This window comes from Mesoplodon mirus (genome assembly GCF_964341445.2).
Source record: "Mesoplodon mirus genome assembly, chromosome: 2".
NCBI lineage: Eukaryota > Metazoa > Chordata > Mammalia > Artiodactyla > Ziphiidae > Mesoplodon > Mesoplodon mirus.
The window spans coordinates 115,194,392-115,220,158 of NC_138977.1; the positions used below are offsets into that span (position 1 = coordinate 115,194,392).

General features: G+C 36.7%; 1 protein-coding gene across 2 annotated transcripts in view; it reads right to left on the minus strand.

Moving 5' to 3' along the window:
* Positions 1–25,767, minus strand: part of RYR2 (ryanodine receptor 2) — a 729,440-nt gene that overhangs the window by 430,771 nt on the left and 272,902 nt on the right. For both annotated transcript variants that reach the window (XM_082634943.1, XM_082634944.1), the window contains exons 4-5: positions 10,762–10,782; positions 2,627–2,641 (exon numbers count right to left, since the gene is read on the minus strand). In XM_082634943.1, coding sequence (XP_082491069.1) covers positions 2,627–2,641; positions 10,762–10,782 — 36 coding nt within the window. The remainder of the gene's footprint in view (positions 1–2,626; positions 2,642–10,761; positions 10,783–25,767) is intronic.

Here is a 25,767-nt window from a genome sequence, read left to right on the forward strand (position 1 = left end):
CATGCCCCGGTCCGGGAGGATCCCACATGCTGCGGAGCAGCTGGGCCCGTGAGCCATGGCCGCTGAGCCTGCTCTCCACAACGGGACAGGCCACAACAGTGAGAGGCCCACGTACCACAAAAAATAAATAAATAAATAAATAAAATAAAATAAAATAAAAAATAAATCAGACTCTACAGGAGAACTTTTCTATATCCCTTGATCATCATAACACACCATTTCAGAAAAAAAACAATGAAATCTTAAAAAGAGTTTACTGCTTAGGTAATACTAAGCTACACAACCAACATTTAAAACGATAGACAACAACAAAAAGGAATTTGCCTTAGAGAACTTCTTTCATAGTGCTCAGATATTTAAGCAGGGAAGCTTTTAAGTTTACCTTCAAATACGAAGAGTGATACTTGGGTAATACAAAAAAAATATCTCTGTGCGTAAGCCTTCACATCATCTGAACATGACTTTCCAACGCAAATGTGAATAGCACTAGACAGAGGAGGAGCACAGAATTGCTGGGCCTGGCATCTGGTCCACCTGGGGTCCCCAGCAGCAGGAGCCATGCAAACAGCCCTGCCATCTTCAGTAGTGAATCATATAACAGGTTCAAAGGATGATTATAATAATTAATGAGAAATCTGGCTTCAGTGCAAAATAAATATGTTTGACAAACCAGCTGACCACTGTCGAGACAGCCACTTGGCATTAGACAGCTAACTTATGAGGGAGGGTGTCTTAACCAAAGGTCTCCAGAGGGAACAGACCAGGCCTAGGACAGGACTAACTGATCACTGCTCAGTGCCACCAGCAGAAATGAGCACCTGCGACAAGGAAGCATCTGGCTGGTTCTAGGAGGTTCTAACGATGTGTGTCCAGGTCTGAAAACCAAAGCAAGTCCCGACTGAAAAGTGAAAAAGCTGCATAAAATTTAGCATCCTTTTCCTTGTAATTGGTTTAAATTACTATAGTTTAATGCATAGGCCCTTGCTTAGTCAAATTCTAACCTTTCCAGATGATCCAGTGCAGGTATGAAAATAAGTCATTGGGTTTCTGGCCTTGCGGTTAAAAGAAGTTGGAGCTTAATTAAATTACTTCAGGTACACCACCTGGTTTAAACCAAATGGACATCATTTTTCTATTTGCACTGATTTTTATATGAATCTGCTCTCATGAAAGAGCTTGAGGTACATGCTTCAGGAACTAAGCCATTTACTGTTCTCCAAGGAACCATAGAAATGGCATAGACAAAGGATTTGAATAGGAGTGAGATGATAAAAATGAGTACAGTAAATGCAGATTTAACAAGCAAAACTGCTAATTTTTAAAAAATCAAACCCAATTTCATTATTTATTTATTTAGCCTCACCGCGCGGCATGCAGTATCTTAGTTCCCCTACCAGGGATCAAACCTGTGCCCCCTGTGCCCCCTGCAGAGTCTTAACCACTGGACCGCCAGGGAAGTCCCCTTCATTATTTATTAATATTTGCAAAGAGAGAACATATTCGTGTTTTCAGCGGTTGATAACATTTTCCCAACCAAATCCCCTGTTTCGTGATCTGCCTCATTGAGCAGTTCATGTCCTCGCTTCCCAAGGTAATAACAATAGTTTCCACTGAAAAATAATGGCTGGAATTATTTGAAATTTTGGAAAATGTTTTGGGTCCTTGTTGATAGGGACTTCAAGTAAGTGTTCTGCTCTGTCACCCTATCCAAACTGTCAAATTCTTCATGTTAACGAATAGGTCCATGTGTCAGTACAACACTCCTGGTTCACAGTTCTGTCAAATATGAATGTAACTCCACAGAAAATGAATCCTTTGCTTCCCTTTCTTCTAAGCAACCTTTTAAATCTACATCCAGAATTTTGATTTCACACTTTTCAGAGTTTATATCTTTTGAAATGTTTAAATATATTAAGCCTTCATTACCTGAACACAATCAATTTCTCTACACAATTTTCCTCAGCTTTTAGGATAAAAATTAAATTTCATGAATGTTACATGAGAAATGTAGCAGGTATATTAAAATGAAACAAAACATTTCTACTTTTTGTCTCAAATAATGACATTCTGCTTTTCCTCTCCTTTCCCTACATGTGTCCTTCAATGACATGACCATGGATTTTGCTCTTCTCTTTTAGTTTGTCTCTCTTAAAAACTTTTTTGTTTTTCTAATTTGGTTGAGGAATAAAAAGAAGTCGAATTATTTTCACATCTCCTGGAGTAAGTAGTTCACTAGGAGCTTCTTGGTGCCTCTTCTAATTTTCCAGTGTATGAATTTCCTACTGTATTCATGCAACAGTGCATAAACACAAAACAGCCAATATAATTCCCACAGTGAAAATTCTAGATGGAGAACGACAGAAAAAAAATCTGTTTCAATGGGAGAAATTCCTAACGTTGGCTAAGTAAGACTTAGTATGTCACAATATGACCCAAAGATGCCAAATGTCAATAAATGTAAACATGGGATGTATTTACTGAAATTTAGAAGTTTAAAAGTTTTGATTTAATTTTTGAAAACTTTAAAATGTGAAGAAAAGTGCCATGAATTCAAAAATTAAATATGAGTAACCAAACACAAAACATACAAAGTATTACATATACAGCAGATGATCCAATGCCTCACCTTCATCATGAATTTCTGTAGGGGCATAAGGAAAAGAGAGAAAATATTAAATATACATTATTTCAAAGACATTTTAAAATATCTTATTTTTAGACTCCACTGTTCTAAATGGAGTTACATGAACAATAAACAAAAAAACATTCACTGTGTTGTCACAACAAAATTTAATATCAACTACATGCTAGAGAAAAGGTGTAGCAAGCAAAACTCTTTTTTAGAATGCTTTTACATTAGTTCTTTCTTTTCTGTGAAAACATGCTACTTAACTTTAATGCGTGATTCAATTTACAGCATATTTAAGGACCCAAAAAAAGGTATAATCTTAAAATTATACTCTAACAATGCTTTAAAAAATTTTTCGTCTCATCTGTTGCATAAAAATGCATAATATAAACAGCAACCCAACTAACTTAAGTAAAAATAGTGGATTAGAAACAGGTACAGTAGACCATCAATTAATATGCTGTGATGAGCTGCCCATATTTCATGCAAAAATGACAAAAAGCAATTCTTTAGATACTACATATTGTGATATGTGAATTTCCAAGAAAAACTACAAAACTTTTCTCTTTTTCTCTTGACTCAGCCACTTCTCATGATTTACATTGTAACAGCTCTTTTTTTCTTCTACAAAACATAATATGTACATATTGATATATTCCTTCCTTTTTCTTTAGACCCATAAAGTTTCTTTGACTTCTTACTCCTGGGAGAGGTAAACAGATGAAAAAGAGCAAAGAAGGAAAAATGATAGTATGTTTCCAAACTTAAGGCTAAATTTAGCTGTCAGGTGCATGTACGTCCTACAGAGGAAAAAATACACACATCCACATTAGTCTTAAAGAAAACAGCAAGGGAAAGCTTTCTAACATAGATGTTAAATACCACACTTGTTTCCCTGAAACATACAAACATAGTAATATATGTATATTACTAAATGGCAATTCTATTATGACTGATTTTTTTAATTTTCAATATTATAATGTTAAGGAAAAATTGTAAAGAACTGTTTCATTCTCAGCTTAGAAAATATAGGCTGTGTACATTTTTGTAGCTAATATGATATCAAGATAAATGATATCAAGGAACTTTACTCCCTGTTGATACTGACTAATCACATGCCTACCTGTGACCACTAGTGATGCAGATATCACTGAGGAATTTGGGAAAATCATTTAAGCCTTAATTCAAAGAAAAACAAAAATCCAAAATTTTGCTACAGAAAATGGTTTATAATAGATACTTTCTTCATGAGATTTTGGGGTTTTTAACTGATTTTAGGTTTTAGAGATTTTTCTTTCAGAAATGTCTTCAGCCTGATTTTGTCAGTTACCTAGGTTGAACTACTTTAGAATTGTAGAAAATAGAAAAAAAAAGTCATCTAGTTACTGAGGTCTGCTTTTCATAATTTTTAGTTGTGTGTGAATACAGGATGAACAAGTCACAGAGAAGAGTAATCTGTATACAGGATAAAATAAAATGAACACTATAAATTAGCAAAAACTAAGATGGCCATCTATAGAATGAGAAAGAAGAACAGATGTAACAGACACGCATTATTTTCAAGACAATCAGGAACATGAAAGATTATTTGTGGCATTATTGAGATTAACTTTTTGTACAAATCATCTATTGGTCCATCTATCTGGCTTATTACATTAGAAGATATTCAAAAGGGATCATTCAAGGGCAAAGAAGAAGTCAAAATATATTAATATATAAAGGAAAAATATATTATTTTAATCTCAATGTAGACACTGCTTAAGTGTGATAAAGAGCAACAGAAAAAGAATGAAAATTAAAATCCTTTACAAGTTGATGATGTGATAGAAAGAGCAAAGAAACTCATGCATGAAGATAAATATTGAAACAGCCTCAATTTAGGTGTAAAGCAGTATCATTTTTATGCTTACAATAAGTTTAATAAGGAAATCAACTATTTACTTATTTACTTATTTATTTATTTATTTTTGCGGTACGTGGGCCTCTCACTGTTGCGGCCTCTCCAGTTGCAGAGCACAGGCTCCGGATGCACAGGCTCAGCGGCCATGGCTCATGGGCCCAGCCGCTCTGCGGCATGTGGAATCCTCCTGGACCGGGGCACGAACCCACGTCCCCTGAATCGGCAGGCGGACTCTCAACCACTGCGCCACCAGGGAAGCCCGGAAATCAATTATTTAAGAGCTAAAATTTCATTAGACAAGATACAGAGATGGATAATTATAAAGACAGAGTCCAGGCATGGTACTTTCTGTCTTAGAAGAAATTTGGGGATGATAATCAACTGACACAGAAACACAAAGTGGGAAATTTTAGTTCTTTAGGGCAAAACTAAGAGTGGCAGTAATTCATTGTCCCAGGTTTAGTTTAATTACTTCAGAATGGACAACTCAGATGAAGCTTCAAATGTGAGCAAGAGTTGGGGACATAAGCACCCCCCCCCATTATGCTAGACTAACATGAAAACCAGGAAGAGAAACAGCAATCCTTATGTTCTAACTCAAAGATGGCCCTGGGAGTCTAATGGACGATAAAAAGAAGCAGAAGTCTTTGGTCTATAAGCATATGTCACTTGATCTAGTAGATCTGAAAGCCCTAAGGGATTTTCTTAGCATATGCAAATAATTACGAGTAGAAAAACAAATCAAATAGCAATACTTTAGTCTGAAAATTGTAATCAAACATCAGACATCAAGAGACTGCATAATTATATTCCATCTGTTACTGGTACAAAGAAAGAAACAGAAATTGAGGTGATGTACAAACTTCCTCTACCATAATTTTGCCTTTCAGTTCAAACCTGGATCTTTTTTCACTGCTATTTCAGGTTTGTGAAATGAAAACTGATTACAAAAATTAATTCCTCTATAAATGGGCCTTTCTTAGAAGTTTTAAAAGAAGCTTTGCTGAAATGTCTTCTTAAAAATTATATAGATAAGGAAATAGTAACAAAGCAACAAAATAAACATTTTGGGGCTACTAAAAAAGAATTATCAAATAGAACAATCTGAGAGACTAGGGCAAAATTTTGCCTCTGGAGTCCTAACATGAAGTTTCCACTGAGGCAGTGAAATGTCCTACCCTGCACACCAAATATCCATCAGACTTAAGTCTCTTTTGTCATCTTTTTTCTCCTTGTATCAAGATGCTAGGATTCTCCATAATCCTCCAGCTGGTCTTCTCTCCTTTGTGAGTGAGGATACATGTGGTAAATTTCATTATGTTGAGAAAAGGAAAAAATATTTCACCACTAAAGACTTGGGTTTGTTGGTGGCTTTTTTTTTTCTTCTTGCGGTACATGGGCCTCTCACTGTTGTGGCCTCTCCCGTTGCAGAGCACAGGCTCCGGACGTGCAGGCTCAGCGGCCATGGCTCACGGGCCCAGCCGCTCCGCGGCCTGTGGGATCCTCCCGGACCAGGGCACGAGCCCGTGTCCCCTGCATCAGCAGGCGGACTCTCAACCACTGCGCCACCAGGGAAGCCCTGTTGGTGGCTTTTTAAAAATTAACCATGCTCCCCCAGAATTTTGGAGGGCAAAAGAAATTTAAGATTAACAATTCCAAGTTCCAAACATATATCAATATATACTATCTAATAGCATATGTGGGTATATCTTTGTGAAAAACCTCAACAATTTCTCTTATGATGAAGATATCCTATGTAAATGCTTAACTTTCTAAGACTTCCCCACTGAAAATACTCAAGACTGAACTGATTGACAGCCATGTTGATGGTGGGCCCAGAAAGCATCTAAAAGAGGGTTCCACTTTTAGCCCATGAAAAAGCAATTATACATATAATGATATAGCCTGTGGCAATGCTCCTGCATTATTCATATTAATGACCATCACTGGCAGCTAGTGATATGTGTATGCTGGTATTTTTTTTATAAGAACTCAGTATAATTTGGGGGCAGATTGGGAGTAACTGTTGTCTTTTTCAACCTATCAACTCTTTACAGATAGTGTCTAAATGGACTGTCTTTTCTCTCATGTGTAAGGGTCTGACATATATATGTATATATAATTATCCAGTTCTTCTTTAGAAGAGTAAAGGAAAATAAACAATTCTGATAAGCTACTATAAATCCTCATCTTTTATCTCTGTGACACATTTATAAATCACTGAGCTGCATGAATGCCTAAAACATGAAGTAGAAAAGCTATTGAGGGCTTTCTTCCTTTCCCACCTTTCTCTCAATCAAAAACCAACAAATTGATCTCTACAGAGAGTATGTGGATCATAACGACCTGAGGACCTATAAAGCCTGCCCTATACTCAGAGCACCACCTACCTAGAAAAAATTGTCTTTTTCAGGATATAGAAGATTCTGTATATTTTTTTCAAAACCATTTCAAACATGATTGAATCTTGATAACATGAGAGCACTTCATAGACCCTCACATCATAGTAGCTGCACAAAAAAATGCATTATTAAAACTACTCTCAGAAACATTTGAAAGGATTTTGTATTTTAATAATTCCAACAGCATCAACATATTTTTTAATATGTATGAGACATAATTTGGTCTACAGACAATGCTTCACATACATCAATATGACAATGTTTTCCATCCCTTTATTGTCCCCAGCTCCATCCATGACTGCAATCCCAGGCCTCCATGTTAGAAACCAATGCTAGAGGTTAGGGGGCTAGAGGGCTGAGGGTGGAGTAGATGGAAATAACAATTCATCACGTTTTAATCCAGAACTCACAAATGTTATTCGCTCTTGAAGTATGAAGAGCAGCATTTGATTACTCAATGAGCTCTTGATTAAACACAAATGCCCAAAGGTGCTCAAAGAGGCACTGGAAAACAGCTAGAGGGTGGAAGGGAGGGGAGGTAGAGAGAGAGATTGACTGACATGTGATGAAGTTCCCAGAATGATGCTATGAGAAAATTTATAAAGAAGCAAATCTAATTTTCAATATATTTAAGTTTTATAAGGCTTCTAAAAGTCTCAATCTGGGGTTGTCACCTGTGTTCTGTAGACAAGCAAATATAACGGGGTGTTAAAATAGGACACCTGTTTCAGAACAAAGTAGTGGCAAATACTCTCATATTCCAAATCACACTGTGATACCACCCAAACAGGGACACCAAAGCAGGTGGCTGAAAATCCAACTGCTGCCCTAAGCTGGCCCCCAGCTCCAGTCTATCAGGAGAGGTTGGAGAGCAAAGACATGGTTTCTTAGAGAGAGGTGTTGGTTGGCTTGGAGTCCTGTTTCCCCAGAGCTTGCCCTCAGCTCAAGCCTAGAAAGGGTGGCTTCAGGGATACCTGTGTCCCAGCAGAGTAACGTTACAACTGGGAAGTGACCACACTGCCAAGAGCAAATGGGGGCCACACTAGATGAAGCTAGCCTGGGACTGCCTTCAATGCCACCAAGAGACCAGGGATGAGGAAGTAATCACCACTGATCAGCTAGAGGATGGGGCATGTGGATGCAGCAAGAGAACCCCAGCTCAGAGGCTTCCCATGACAGAATCTCCACTGGTCACCTCCCAACTACCCAGAGAGAAAGTCAGCTGAAAACACCTGACCAGCCCGATGAATGACAGGCTCATCAAAGAAGACCTGCCTCAACTTTCCTCTTCTCCTTGCCAGGACACCCTAAGAGGGTCAGAAGCCGCAAGCAATGCCCAGGCGTGTGTGGAAACTGGCAGAGGGAAGTGAGATGCAGATTCCTCCCTACCCCCCGCCCCCTCCGGGCTCCTGCCGGGAGAGGCCTGAGCTGTCCCAGACCCTTAACTAGAATTAACATCAAGAGTGCTCCACTACGCAGGACTGGGCATTTTAATTACTGAAATGAGACTTGTGTGACTTGAAATGGCTGGGGGGGTGTTTCACTGTCTATGAGAAAACATAGAACCCGTCCTAATTTAACCCAGGGCACACAGGAGAATGAGCCCCCAGAGCAGGTAGGTAGGCAGGGGATTAAACTGTTTTCTGTTACCCTGCAAGTAACAGAAAAAGGTAACAAATTCTACCTGTGACAGTAGACTTTCAAGCTCCCTATGGCAAGTGCATAAGATTTGACCTATATGGGTCTTCAAAGAAAGAAACAGCTCAAATCTAAAATTTACTGAGACCTATACATATAGTGATTATCAGTTACCTAGAGCAAATCCAGCTGGATATTTTCATTATATGATATCTCAATGAAGGTACATTTCAGCATTGATATGTCTTATCATTAACATAACAGTAATATTTTAGAACCAGAAGGGGCTAGCCCAGATTCTAATCCTATAAACAAGGAGACGAGACGAATGCCCACAAAAAGCTGACATAGGTTATGAAGTGAGTCACAGAGCTAAACTGCATGACTGTCAGCTCAATGTTACCTCCAATACTTTCTCAGAACTAGAAAGCAATCTCTAAGGTAAAGGTATGCAAATAAACCTACTAAGAATAAATTCTGAGATGAGAAATCCCTATGAAAATGAGAGGGAGAAAATCCACATAGCAAGGCACTTCAAAAAAGCAACCAAATGCAGAGGAAACAATGGGGATGCTTCTAGACAGTGGTAGAAAGGGGGTTTATTCATTTAAATATTCTATTTCCAAAGGAACTAAAGTGGCTTGAGTGGCTGGCTCAAGAACTACTGATTTGGATACAGCACAGGAATACTGGAACGGAAGTGAAGGGATAAAAAGATGAGACAGGGACTTCTTTGAGGATGGCTAATCTTGGGGAAGGAGCACAAAAAGGTGAAACACATGTTCTTAGAAACAGGTTTCCATTCCCAAGACAAGAATTCAGATCAGAATTTTAACGAGAGGCAGAGAAGAGAGGAAATTTCAAAAAGAAAGAGTTGAACAAAATTAATAGCTTAGTTATGAAGAAACAGATGATGAATTAAAATTATTTCCAGAGTTATAACATAGAAGTAGTAGGTCTCAAAAATCCATACATGGGTGTCATCATCATGGAAATGGTAAATTTAATAAACAAAACTTTCTTTAAGTATAAAGGGCTGAAAGAAGTTTAGAAAACAGGGCAATTGTTTGGGAAACACAAGTGAAAGGCTACTGAAAAGACAGCAAAAGTCTCAAGATGTTGCCTCAGCGGAACTGCATCCCAGAATCAGGGAAAATAATGAAAGTAAAATGAAGCCATCAAGTAAGCCAGTATTAGCTGATTCATCATACCAAGTCACAGGGCAAATAAGAACAAAACAACACAACAGTGAAGGGCTTCACTGTTTTGCACACAAAGTGAATCAGGAACATCAATGTTGGTGAAACTCTCATTTCCACTCAGAATTACAAGGAGTTCAGAATTGGAAGGATCTTTCCCTTTCCCTCTGTCCCCCTCCCTCCCTCCCTCCCTCTCTCTCAATAGTTGAAGAAACTGAGACCAATAATAGTAACATAGGGCTTCCCTGGTGGTGCAGTGGTTGAGAGTCCGCCTGCCGATGCAGGGGACACGGGTTCGTGCCCCGGTCTGGGAAGATCCCACATGCCGCGAGCGGCTGGGCCTGTGAGCCATGGCCGCTGAGCCTGTGCGTCCGGAGCCTGTGCTCCGCAACGGGAGAGGCCACAACAGTGAGAGGCCCGCGTAACGCAGGAAAAAAAAAAAAAAAAAAAAAAAGAATAGTAACATAATTTGGCCACTTCACACTTTGTCACACTGTTGGTCTCCAAATTAGCCTCCAGAATCTGGAACTGTTAACTTTCTTTGTGATATTTTCTCATTCACCTTCACTTTTTAAGATTGTATGAATATGTATAAAGCCTTTTCCTATAGCACATGGAAAAATATGAGAGCTAAGCAGTAGGATTCTAAGATTAAACAGTCAAGATTTTTTGGTAAAAGATACACAATATTAATAATAAAAGCCTTCTCGTTGACCAGAAGCCTATCATAACGATAAAGCTGATTACATAGAGACTATAATGTTCCAGGGATAGAGAATATTTTAATAGATTCCATTTCAGAAGAAGAAAACTAGAAACTTATAAAGGTTCTAACTGGAGACTGGTAAAATATGTGTTGATTACAACAGAGCAGTTATTTTGAATACTCATAGTACCAGCCACACTAGGAAGCAAAACAAAAAGATTAGAGGCAACAGCAAACATGCACCCATTTATATCACGATCTCTTTGTAAATACGTGGAAACACATACCCATTTTTTCACATCAACTTTCTGTGGAAAGAAAAAGCCAAAATAGTAACAGGCAAACAAATAAGTAGCTAGCAAGGTTTTAATTACTGTCATTTAAATAAAGTGAAATGTGGTCCCTGCACCAAAACCTACTTCCAATTCTGAAGGATACGAAACAGTATCCAAACTTTTAATTAATAACATTTAATCTCCTCAAACAAACAAACGTTTTCAATTAATTTACTAATCAGAACTTCAAAAGGCATTAGGCTGAATATGTACCAGGTACATGAAATAACAATAATCTAATATATTCAAAAGCAAATGTGAACATTTACCTAATTCTCAAACCTACAGGCCTTTGATTTAGGAACCACTATTCTCCTCTAACTATAAAAATGTATTTAACGAAAAAGATCAGTTTAGAAATACAGCATCTAACTATAAATCTCTGATGAAATAGAAGTAAAATTTCTCTTAGCCCAATCTTTCTAGCATTATATAAATGTTCACAGTATAACAAAAGGCATGCTTTGTCAAATAATTCTGAAATTGCATCAGAATCCAAGTATTGTTTAAAATGTATTTATTAATGAATGCATGTTAGTCTTATAACCATTATATGACTCTTTAAAAATTAAGTGAATATAATTATATCCAAAGTGTAAAACAGAATAAAAAGCCATATGTCAACGACTGCCTCTACAAGGCCCTAAGATTCCTAGCAAATCAATCAGAATTTAAAAATCTCAACACTGAGGGATATACTCTCTCTCAAAGGTAAGTTTCCATAACCAACCTCCCTTCTTCAGCACATATGATTGGGGATCAGTGAAACGTGAGGTTTGCTTCAGACTCTTCATGCATTTACATTTACTTGCAATTTTTTTTTCTTTAGAAAATTCATTAATCAGGTCCAAAGCTCATGCTACTTCGCCATAACTAAGAATCTCCACTCCTTATTAACAAGCTTCTAGAAGGAAATGTGCATAAGATGCATATACATTGTGATTACTTTTTAAAAGCTATAAAGTGATATAAAAATATCAACCTAAATACACACGTGGGATGTTTTGAAGGCCCAGTGAGATTCAACAGATTCAACAGATTACTTACAACAGAGCATTTTGGCTTCATCAATAATTTATTTAGTCTTCAGAAAAATCTCTTCTAAGCCTACCCCCAACCTCTGAATTTACAAACACATTGTTATTTAAGAAAGAATACTTTAATGAATGGAAAGCCCTGGTTTTCACTGTAAGTTTTCAAGATATTTAGCTGTTACCCAAAGCTCAAGTCCTCATTTTAAGCATGAACCTATTAAAGTGATGAATCTATTTCTTTAGATCCTGGGGCACAGGGAAACATTTAGTCATGTCCAGTATAATATAATTATCATTCACTTTTCTACCTTTAAAAGGACAAATTCTTATATTTATTCTCTTCCATGAAAAATAACTTAAGGAAATGTGAAATGATTTCGCTTTCATGTTTATCAGGAAACCAGGATATGCCATGCTTTTTCAATGATTAACAAAGACATTCTATTATCCCATCATTACTTTCACATCAAAATGTTAAACATACCCACACACACACACACACACCTGCATCAGTGCAAAGATAAAGTGCTGTGGGATTTTCCTAGAAGAAAGAGAAATTTTAATCAAGAGTCACAGTTCCTGGTATTAGTAACAGAAGCTCTTTAATAATCTATATTACAAAAGTGAAACTTTTTTAAGCAGCAGGAATTAGCAATAATATAACAGACTCAGTATCCAAATACCCAAAGAAAGGCTTAGCAACAGCAAGTGCTGGGGGTGAATTTTCAGCTAAACACAGAAGACAAGACAAATGGTCCACAGAGTTAAAAGACTGATAAAGTACAATCAAGTTGTAATTATGCATAAGCGATGCAGAGTAATTTCATGACACATCTCTTATGAATGTTAACAAGAATTATTTAATTAAATGCCTACAAACAGTGCAGAAGAGAATGATTTATATGAAGCTAATCAAGGAAGGGAAATATAAAGCTCACAATGAACTTGACCAATTTTATAGTTTAGACAGTTACCAAATCCATAAAGCATATAAGACAAATGAGTACTTATTCCAATAATTTTTTATCCAAGTATGTGGGATTTTTAAAAAACATACTGATTCCATTAATTTAGAGAAAATAAATATTTTACCATCTGTAGGAAACTGCATTAACTATTTTAAGACCAACAAATGAGCAAACTTATTTTCAAATAAAAACACAATTTCCATTAAGGAAAATAAAAGTCATTTAAATAGCAACTTGACTAAGCAGAGAGGAAAGAAGTTAAGAACATAATACAAAAGTAATTAATTATAAATTATATCATATGAAAGGTGGAACATTCACATGACATCTCCATTTTTGTATTCATATTTTAATATGTACATTTAATTAGTATATTTTAATAATTTTAAATATATTTAATTAATATAGAAGTTATAAATTAGGGCACAAAACATGAACTATTCCATACCTATAAAAATGAGTTTGGCTGCTTCTTCCAAGTTGCTTATTTTACTGTTTAACGTAAAGAATGTTATTAAATCTATAGGTCATATAGTAAGAAGTTACTATGTGCCAGGCTTTGAGCTGAACACTTTACATGTAATCTTACTGACTGTATTTTATACATGAGGAAAAAATGACATATAAATGTGTTACACACTTTCCTCAACAACAGCAACAAAGTTTTGGAAAAAAAGGGTGAGGTTGATCTTGAAATTGGGTCTTTAACTTCAAATTCCCACTCTCCTAAGCTCTACTATGTATGTCAAAAACAAGATACATCATCTTTTTTCTCTTTTGTTTCAGATTTTTAGTCTCTATTTAATTTGGAATTATTCACCAGACTATTTCTTATGGTAAGTGCCACCTAATACAATGTGTTAACATCAAGATAAGAGAATGTAAAATGAACCTAGAGATTCTTATGATATCGAACATGTTATTTAGTTTGTTTTTCAAATAGCATGTCCGGTTTTTCACATAGATAAATTTCTAGATAATTACGACACAACAGTAAAATATCCGACATAAATATAAAGTTCTTAATATCAAAGCATAACATAAGAAAAGTAATTGAAATATTTAATACATACCTACAATCCATTACCCTGCTAAGGTTTTTAAAATAATAAATTAGAGAAAAGTGAAAAACAAAATCTACTCTACCCTATAAGTAATTCTCCACCACACAGGTTGTTTATTATTAAGATTGGGGGGAAAACTTGAAAAATTTGCACACTGTGTTCCAGGATTCAAAATATAATGAAGTCGTTTCAATTTTCTAAAAGTAAAACTATGATTTGGAGGGCCCACATTTTTAGTAAATACAAATTCAGAAAAATATATAAATCATGAGTATATAGCTTCACAAAATTGTACCAGCAAATAAACAAACCCATGTAATCATCACCCAAAACTAAAAATAGGATACAACCTACAACCTAGAAGCTGCCTTCATGCTCTCTCCATAGTTAACTATTATTCTATCACCATTAATTACTTTTCTAATTTGGAAATATAGACTATGTTCTCTTTTTATCTACCTCCTTTAGCTGACATTAGGTTTGTAAGATTCATCACACTGTCGCATGTAGTAGTAATTAATTCATTTTCCCTGCTTATCATATTCCATGGTATGAATATGTCACAATTTATTTATCCATTCAACAGTTGAACATTTGGGTTGTTTCCTGCTTAGGGCTATTACAAGTAATTCTACAGTGAATATTCTTGTACATATCTTTTGGTGCATACAGGAATATATATCTATTAGGTATATACCAGGAGTGGAATTTCTTGGTCATGGATCTATAAATATTTAGCTATAGCAGATACTGCCAAAGAGATTTCTAAAGCAGTGGTATACATTTAACTTTCATCAGGAGTGTATGAGTTTCACTTGCTTCACATCTTGACAATACTTCTAGTCTTTTAAATTTTAGACCTTCTGGTGGGTGTGTAGTAATACCTCATCACAGTTTTCATCTGCATTTCTCTGAAGCCTACTGTAATGAAGCATTTTTCCGTATGCTTTGGATATTTCGAATATATCTGCTGTTAAGAACTATTTGTTCAAGTCTTTTACCCATTTTTTCTATTAGGTTGTCTATTTTTGTTCATACTGATTTCCCAGAATTGTTTATATTTTTCAAGTATTCTCTCCCAGTCTGTGTCCTGTCTTTTCCATCTCCTAATGGTAACTCTGATGACAGACATTCTTAGTTTTGGTACAATTTCTCCATCTTTTCCTTCATTGCTGGTGCTTTTTGTCTTGAAAAGATCCTCCTACATTATTTCTGAGAAAATTTATTATCTTAACTCTTACCTGAGACCTCAATCTGTTAGGTATTGGTTTTCTGGGTATATGGTGCTAGGGAGGGAATTCAGATTCATTTTCCCCCTCATTCAGCTGTTCAGTTGACCCTGCACCATTTACAAAAAGATAATTCTTGCCTCCACTGTACTGCATTGCCACCTCCATCATAAATCAAGTTACTAACATGTGGAGGTATTTATGAACTCTCTTCTATTTTGGCCTATTTTTCTACGCCTGTGCTAATACCATACTATCCTAACCACTGTTCCATCAAAATAAGTTTTGATATCTGGTAGCCAAAGGCCCCAACTTTGTTCTTTTCTTCAATGTTATATTTGTTAATATTGACCCTCTCTATTTCCTATAATGTTCAGAATAGACATAAATTTTCATGCACACAAAAAGAAAACCCGCTGGGATCTTGATCACAATTGCATTGATTGACAGATCAATTTGGAGAGAGCTGCCATCTTTATAATATTCAGGCTTCCAACACTGTATATCCCTCTTTTGTTTAGGTCACCTTTAATTTCCTTCAAAATGCTTTTCGATTTTCTATGGAAAGGTTTACATATCTTTCATTAGAATTATTCCTAGGTACATGATGTTGTATTATACCAATATAAGTAGACTCAGTTAGACATTTTTATTTTATGTTTCCTTTTTGCTAATATATAGAAATATAACTGACAATTTATACTGAGTTCTAACTTTACTAAATTCACTTTTTAATTCTAATAGTGCCCACCTTCGCCCCTTTATTTAACATTACACTAAAATAATTCAATATTTCACTGGTTTTCCATTTTACAGATAGCAGCTATCAGATTAAAGAGTTCCCTACATTACAAATTTACAAGATTTATTTTTTAAATGTTTTAAAAGTATCAATTAAAATATGTAATCTTTCCCTTTATGTCTTTTAATATGGAGAAAGACATTAATCACTTTCATGAATACATTAACTACTGTTGAATCCCACCTTAGTTATAATATGCTATTGATTTTATATATCCATAAATTTGGTTTGCTAGTATTTTGTAGAGGATTTCTGCATCTATGACCTTGATGAATATTAGTGTATAACATATTTTCTGGCAAGGCCTTTCTCATGGTTTAGGACCATGGTTATGTTGACATCATAAAATTAGTTGAGAAGGATTCTGCAAGAGGTTAAGATTGGTATTACTGCTTTCTCAAATGTTTGCTGGAATTGACCAGAGAAGCCATCTGGGCCTGTACTTCTTTGTGGTAATGCTTCTTTTTTTAATAGTCAGCACTTAATTTTTTAAAATATTTAAAAACTGAGATATAATTGACATAACTTTATATTAGATGAATGATTTGATATTTCCATATATTGTGAAATGATCATTACAATAAGTCAAGTTAACATCTACAACCAGACATACTTTCAATTTTTTTTGTGATGAGAACTTTTAACATCTACTATCTTAGCAACTTTCAAATATACAATACAGTGTTATTAACTACAGTAATCACGCTGTATATTATATCCCCAGGGCTTATTAATTTCATAACTGCAAGACTGTATCTTTTGACCACTTTCACCCATTTTGCCTCTCCTACACCCTGCCTCTGCAACCACCAATCTGTTTTCTGTAACTATAGGTTCAGTTTGTTTGTTTGTTTTTCAGATTCCACATAAAAGTGAAATTATATAGTATTTGTCTTTCACTTGTCTCACTTAGCATAATCCCTTCAAGGTCCATCCATGTTGTCAAAAACGGTTAAGATTTATTCCTTTTTTTTCTTTTTTTTTTTGCAGTACGCGGGCCTCTCACTGTTGTGGCCTCTCCCATTGCGGAGCACAGGCTCCAGACACGCAGGCTCAGCAGCCATGGCTCACGGGCCTAGCCACTCCGCGGCATGTGAGATCTTCCCAGACCGGGGCACGAACCTGTGTCCCCTGCACTGGCAGGCGGACTCCCAACCACTGTGCCACCAGGGAAGCCCTCAGCACCATATTCTGAAGAGACTGTCCTTTCTCATTGTATACGCTGGCACCTCTTTCATAAATCAATTGACCATCTATGCATGGGTTTATTTCTGAGCTCTCTGTTCTGTTCCACTGATCTATACGTCTTTTTTATGCAGACACCATACTGTTTTGATTACTATCTTATGAGCACAAAATATCTTTCCATTCATTTGTGTCTCATTCAATTTCTTTCACCAACGTCTTATAGTTCTCAGTGTAAAGGTATTTCACCACCTTGGTTAAATTTATTCATTGGTACTTTATTCTTTTTGATGCACTTGTAAATGACGTTGTTTCTTTAATTTCTCTTTCTGATAGTTTGCTATTAGCATAGAGAAATGCAAAAAATTTTTGTATATTGATATTCTTATCCTGCACAGTTACTGAATTCGTTTATTAGTTCCAACAGTTTTTTGTTTTTTGGTGGGTTTTTTTTGGTGGTTTTCTATACATTACATCACATTACCTGCAAGGAGTAACAGTTTTACTTCTTTCTTTCCAATTTGATACCTTTTATTGCTTTTTCTTGGCTAATTGCTCTGGTTAGGATTTCCAATACTATGTTAAATAGATGTGGAAAGAATGGGCATCTCTGTCTTGTTCCTGATCTTAGAGGAAAAGCTTTCAGTTTTGTACTGCTGAGTATAATGTTAGCTGTGGGCCTGTCACATATGGCCTTTATTAAGTTGAGGTATGCTCCCTCTACACCCACTTTGTGGAGAGTTTTTCAATCGTAAATGGATGTTGAATTCTGTCAAATGCTCTTTCTGCATCTGTTGAGATGGTCATGATTTTTACCCTTTGTTTTGTTAATGGGGTGCATCACATTGACTGATTTGGGGATTATAAACCATCCTTGCATCACTGAAATAAATCCCTGTTGATCACAGTATTGATCCTTTTAATGTATTGTTGAATTCAGCTTCCTAGTATTTTGTTGAGAATTTTCTCATCTATATTCATCAGGGATATTGGCCTATAATTTTCTTTTCTTGTGGTATTCTTGTCTGGTTTTGGACTCAGGGTAATGCTGGCTTTGGTGAATATGTATAGGAGTGTCCCTCTTCTTCTGTTTTTTGGAAGAGTTTGAGAATAACTGGTATTAATTCTCCTTTAAATGCTTGGTAGAATTCATCACTGATGCCATCTTGTTCTTAAACGACATGAGACCACAAAGTCCTTTCTGCCATCAGTTTGGTAAAAAAAACTCACCATAAATTTAATTAAGCAAATGAAGTCATCAAGTAAGTTCAATAATTCACTGAATTATACTTTAGCCCAATTTCCTGTCTTTATTCTGATTTTTGTATTGATCAGACGGAATATTTTTTTGAATTTGTCAAATAATGTCAAACAATGATGCAGATATACACAATAAAGTAAACTTGGCAATCTCCCACACTATTGCATTCAACTTAAGGAAAATATTTAGAATTTTCACTTGGAAGTTTAAATTTTTTCTTTTAAAATTTAAACTGGGTAACAGAGGACTAAGATCTACTGCTTCCTAAATTATTCCTCTTTTAGAATAGGAAAAGCTCCTGTAGTACTATTTAAATTGCTTTCTGAATTTGTCCAAATCCTTAGGAACGTACACATACATTCAAAACGGCCAATACTTCCATTTTCAAGCACATAATATATTAAAATGGCTTGCACATAAGGTTTAGTGCTAACATAGTCAAGTGGACGGGTGCTAACCAAATAATATAGTATTCTCTTCATGTAGGCTCTTGCCAGAATTACTAAGTTCAATTAAATACCACAAGTAAATTCAGGGCTTCCCTGGTGGTGCAGTGGTTGAGAGTCCGCCTGCCAATGCAGGGGACACGGGTTCGTGCCCCGGCCCGGGAAGATCCCACATGCTGCGGAGCGGCTGGTCCCATGAGCCATGGCCGCTGAGCCTCCACATCCGGAGCCTGTGCTCCGCAACGGGAGAGGCCACAACAGTGAGAGGCTCGCATACCGCAAAAAAAAAAAAAAAAAAAAAAAATACCACAAGTAAATTCATTAGGGAAAATAAATATTTAAGAAAAGTATGAACAATCGGTGAGGGAAAAAAGAGAAGAAATAAGGTAGAACTAGCCCAATTAAACATTAAAACATTCCTAAAATACAGTGATTAAATCAGTGCTGTTTCGGCACAGTAATAGACAGATGTGTATAGACAGAGTATTTAGCTTAGAATAACCCATCTGGGAATGTACAAACTTAATGTATGACAAAAAAGACATCACAATAAATAAGGAAGGAAATCATCTGTTATGAAAAATGATGGGAGTTTTTCTTAGCCATTGGGGAAAAGAAACCAAGTTAAACACACATCTTAAACTCTGGATGGATCTACTATGAAAAATAATAAACTCCATATAATAATAAACTCAAATAAATTCCCCGTCCATTTACTATAAAAAAGTAATGGGTGCAATGAGGGATATAATGATTTTAACAATTCAGTGCAATCCCAATCAAAATACCAGCAAGTTATTTTGTAGATATTGAAAAACTAATTCTAAAGTTTATATGGGAAGTAAAAGACCCAGAAAAGCCAACACAACACTGAAGGAGAAGAATAAAGTAAGAGGACCAACAGTACCCAGTGCCAAGACTTACTATAAAGCTACAGTAGTCAAGACAGTGTGGTACTAGTGAAAGAACAGCCAGATAGATCAATAGAAAAGAACAGATAGCACAGAAATGGACTGACACAAATAAAATCAATTGATCTTTGACTACGGTGCAAGGTAATTCAATGGAAAAACGAGAGTCTTTTCACCAAATGACGCTGGAACAACTGGACATCCACATGCAAAAAAAAAAAAAAAAAGAGGTGGAAGGCGTAGAGCTCTTCTTTGAGCTTCTCGCGCAGTGGGTTGAAGCCCTGCTTATGGAACCAAAATTTCCTCATCTTGCGCCTGGCTGCCAGCCCGCCACCACCCACAGGGTGCATGCACCATGCAGTGCCTCCACCGATGTCAAGATCTGGGATCTAGAGTTGGAAAGACCTGTGTTTAAAACTCTTTAATCTAAACCATGTGGCTGACAGGCTCTTGGTGCTCCAGCCTGGTGTCAGGCCTGAGCCTCTGAGGTGGGAGAGCCGAGTTCAGGACACTGGACCACCACAGACCTCCCGGCCCCACATAATATCAATCAGCGAGAACTCTCCCAGAGATCTCCATCTCAGTGTTAAGACCCAGCTACACAGAACGGCCAGCAAGCTCCAGTGCTGGATGCACCATGCCAAACAACTAGCAAGACAGGAGTACAACCCGACCCATTAGCAGAGAGGCTGCCTAAAATCATACTAAGTTCACAGACACTGCAAAACACACCACCAGACGCAGCCCTGCCCACCAGAAAGACAAGATCCAGCCCCACCCACCAGAACACAGGCACCGGTCCCCTCCACCAGGAAGCCGACATGACCCACGGGAACCAAACTTACCCACTGGGGCCAGACACCAAAAACAACAGTAACTATGAACCTGCAGCCTGCGAAAAGGAGACCCCAAACACAGTAAGTTAAGCAAAATGAGAAGACAGAGAAATATGTAGCAGAAGAAGGAGCAAGGTAAAAACCCATCGGACCTAACAAATGAAGAGGAAATAGGCAGTCTACCTAAAAAAGAATTCACAATAATGACAGTAAAGATGATCCAAAATCTTGGAAATAGAATAGAGGAAATAAAGAAACATTTAACAAGGACCTAGAAGAACTAAAGAGCAAACAAACAATGATGAACAACACAATAAATGAAATCCCAATTTTTCTAGACGGAATAGATAGCAGAATAACTGAGGCAGGAGAACGGATAAGTGACCTGGAAGAACAATAGTGGAAATAATTACCACAGAGCAAAATAAAGAAAAAAGAATGAAAAGAATTGAGGACAGTCTCAGAGACCTCTGGTACATTAAACACACCAACATTCGAATTATAGGGGTCCCAGAGGAAGAGGAAAAACAATGGTTTGAGAAAATATGTGAAAAGATTATAGTGGAAAACTTCCCTAATATGAGAAAGGAAATATTCAATCTTAAGTCCAGTAAGCACAGAGAGTCCCATACAGGATAAATCCAAAGAGAAACATGCCAAGACAAATATTAATCAAACTACAAAAATTAAATACAAAGAAAAAATACTAAAAGCAACAAGGGAAAAGCAACAATTAACATACAAGGGAATCCCCGTAAGGTTAACAGCTGATCTTTCAGCAGAAACTCTGCAAGCCAGAAGGGAGTGGCAGGACATATTTAAAGTGATGAAAGGGAAAAACCCACCACCAAGATTACTCTACCTAGCAAGGATCTCATTCAGATTTGATGGAGAAATTAAAACCTTCAGAGACAAGCAGAAGTTAAGAGAATCCAGCTCCATCAAACCAGCTTTACAACAAATGCTAAAGGAACTTCTCTAGGCAGGAAACACAAGAGAAGGAAGAGACCTACATAACAAACCCCAAACAATTAAGAAAATGGTAATAGGAACATATATATCCATAATTACCTTAAATGTAAATGGATTTAACACTCCAACCAAAAGACACAGACTGGCTGAATGGATACAAAAACAAGAACCATATATATGCTGTCTACAAGAGACCCACTTCAGACCTAGGGACACATACAGACTGAAAGTAAGGGGATGGAAAAAGATATTCCATGCAAATGGAAACCAAAAGAAAGCTGGAGTAGCAATTCTCATATCAGACAAAATACACTTTAAAATAAAGACTATTACAAGACACAAAGAAGGACACTACCTAATGATCAAGGGATCTATCCAAGAAGAAGATATAACAATTGTAAATACTTATGCACCCAACATAGGAGCACCTCAATACATAAGGCAAATGCTAACAGCCATAAAAGGGGAAATCGACAGAAAAACAATAACAGTAGGAAACTTTAATACCCCACTATCACCAATGGACAGATCATCCAAAATGAAAATCAATAAGGAAACACAAGCTTTAAATGACACATTAGACAAGATGGACTTAATTGATATTTATAGGATATTCCATCCAAAAACAACAGAATACACTTTCTTCTCAAGTGCTCATGGAACATTCTCCAGGATAGACCATATCTTGGGTCACATATCAAGCCTTGGTAAATTTTAAAAATTTTTAAAAATTTTTGAACAATATGCTAGTAAATAACCAAGAGATCACCGAAGAATTCAAAGAGGAAATCAAAAAATACCTAGAAACAAATGACAATGAAAACACGATGACCCAAAACCTATGGGATGCAGCAAAAGCAGTTCTAAGAGGGAAGTTTATAGCAATACAATCCTACCTCAAAAAAAAGAAACACCTCAAATAAACAACCTAAGCTTACACCTAAAGTGCTCAGAGAAAGAAAAACAAAAAAATCACAAAGTTAGCTGAAGGAAAGAAATCATAAAGATCAGATCAGAAATGAAAAAGAAATTAAGGAAATAATAGTAAAGATCAATAAAACTAAACGCTGGTTCTTTGAGAAGATAAACAAAATTAATAAACCACTAGCCAGCCTCATCAAGAAAAACAGGGAGACAACTCAAATAAACAGAATTAGAAATGAAAAAGGAGAAGTAACAACTGAACCTGCAGAGTCACAAAGAATGAGGGATTACTACAAGCAAATATATGCCAATAAAATGGAAAACCTGGAAGAAATGGACAAATTCTTAGAAAAGCACAACCTTCCGAGAGTGAACCAGGAAGAAACAGAAAATATAAACAGACCAATCACAAGCACTGAAATTGAAACTGTGATTAAAAATCTTCCAACAAACAAACAAGCTCAGAACCAGATGGCTTCACAGGAGAATTCTATCAAACATTTAGAAAAGAACTAACACCTATCCTTCTCAAACTCTTCCAAAATATAGCAGAGGGAGGAACACTCCCAAACTCATTCTACGAGGCCACCATCACCCTGATACCAAAACCCAGCAAAGATGTAACAAAAAAAGAAAACTACAGACGAATACCACTGATGAACACAGACGCAAAAATCCTCAACAAAATACTAGCAAACAGAATCCGACAGCACATTAAAACGATCATACACCATGATCAAGTGGGGTTTATCCCAGAAATGCAAGGGTTCTTCAATATACACAAATCAATGTGATACACCACATTAACAAACTGAAGGGAAAAAACCATATGATCATCTCAATAGATGCAGAAAAAGCTTTTGACGGGGCTTCCCTGGTTGTGCAGTTGTTGAGAGTCTGCCTGCTGATGCAGGGGACATGGGTTCGTGCCCCGGTCCGGGAAGATCCCACATGCCACGGAGCGGCTGGGCCCATGAGCCATGGCCACTGAGCCTGTGCTCCGCAACAGGAGAGGCCACAACAGTGAGAGGTCTGCGGACCACAAAAAAAAAAAAAAAAAAAAAAAAGCTTTTGACAAAATTCAACCCGCATTTATGATTCAAACCCTCCGGAAAGTAGGCATAGAAGGAACTTACCTCAACATAATAAAGGCCATATATGACAAACCCACAGCCAACATCGTTCTCAATGGTGAAAAACTGAAACCATTTCCTCTAAAATCAGAAACAAGACAAGGGTGCCCACTCTCACCACTATTATTCAACATAGTTTTGGAACTTTTAGCCTCAGCAATCAGAAAAGAAAAGGAAATAAAAGGAATCCAAATTGGAAAAGAAGAAGTAAAGCTGTCACTGTTTGCAGATGACATGATACTATACATAGAGAATCCTAAAGATGCTACCAGAAAACTACTAGAGCTAATCAATGAATATGCAGAGTAGCAGGATACAAAATTAATGCACAGAAATCTCTTGCATTCCTACACACTAATGATGAAAAATCTGAAAGAGAAATTAAGGAAACACTCCCATTTACCACTGCAACAAAAAGAATAAAATACCTAGGAATAAACCTTCCTAAGGAGACAAAAGACCTGTATGCAGGAAACTATAAGACACTGATGAAAGAAATTAAAGATGATACAAATAGATGGACAGATATACCATGTTCTTGGATTGGAAGAATCAACATTGTGAAAATGACTATACTACCCAAAGCAATCTACAGATTCAATGCAATCCCTATCAAACTACCAATGGCAGTTTTCAGCAAACTAGAACAAAAAATTTCACATTTGTATGGAAACATAAAAGACCCCGAATAGCCAAAGCAATCTTGAGAACGAAAAATGGAGCTGGAGGAATCAGGCTCCCTGACTTCAGACTATACTACAAAGCTACAGTAATCAAGACAGTATGGTACTGGCACTAAAACAGAAATACAGCTCAACGGAACAGAACAGAAAGCCCAGAGATAAACCCACACACATATGGTCATCTTATCTTTGATAAAGAGGGCAAGAATATCCAGTGGAGAAAAGACAGCCTCTTCAATAAGTGGTGCTGGGAAAACTGGACAGCTACATGTAAAAGAATGAACTTAGAAAACTTCCTAACACCATACACAAAAATAAACTGAAAATGGATTAAAGACCTAAATGTAAGGCCAGACACTATCAAACTCTTAGAGGAAAACATCGGAAGAACACTCTATGACATAAATCACAGTAAGATCTTTTTTGACCCACCTCCTAGAGAAATGGAAATAAAAACAAAAATAAATAAATGGGACCTAATGAAACTTAAAAGCCTTTGCACAGCAAAGAAAACCATAAGCAAGATGAAAAGACAACCCTCAGAATGGGAGAAAATATTTGCAAATGAAGCAACTGACAAAGGATTAATCTCCAAAATTTACAAGCAGCTCATGCAGCTCAATAACAAAAAGACAAACAACCCAATCCCAAAATGGGCAGAAGACCTAAATAGACATTTCTCCAAAGAAGATATACAGATTGCCAAAAAACATATGAAAGGATGCTGAACATAACAAATCATTAGAGAAATGCAAATCAAAAGTACAATGAGGTATCACCACTTACGGTCAGAATGGCCAATCATCAAAAAGATCTAGAAACAATAAATGCTGGAGAGGGTGTGGAGAAAAGGGAACCTTCTTACACTGTAGGTGGGAATGTAAATTGATACAGCCACTATGAAGAACACTATGGAGGTTCCTTAAAAAACTAAAAACAGTACTACCATACGACCCAGCAATCCCACTACTGGGCATATACCCTGAGAAAACCGTAATTCAAAAAGAGTCATGTACCAAAATGTTCATTGCAGCACTATTTGCAGTAGCCTGGACATGGAAGCAACCTAGGTGTCCGTTGACAGATGAATGGATAAACGAGATGTGGCACATATATACAATAGAATATTACTCGGCCATAAAAAGTAACGAAACTGAGTTATTTGTAGTGAGGTGGATGGACCTAGAGTCTGTCGTACAGAGTGCAGTAAGTCAGACAGAGAAAAACAAATACCGTATGCTAACACATATATATGGAATCTAAAATATAAAAAAAATGGTTCTAATGAACTTAGGGATGGGACAGGAATAAAGACGCAGATGTACAGAATGGACTTAAGGACATGGGGTTGGGGAAGGGTAAGCTGGGACGAAGTGAGAGAGTGGCATGGACATATATACACTACCAAATGTAAATTAGATAGCTAGTGGGAAGCAGCCACATAGCACGGGGAGATCACCTCAGTGCTCTGTGACCACCTAGAGGGGTGGGATAGGGAGGGTGGGAGGGA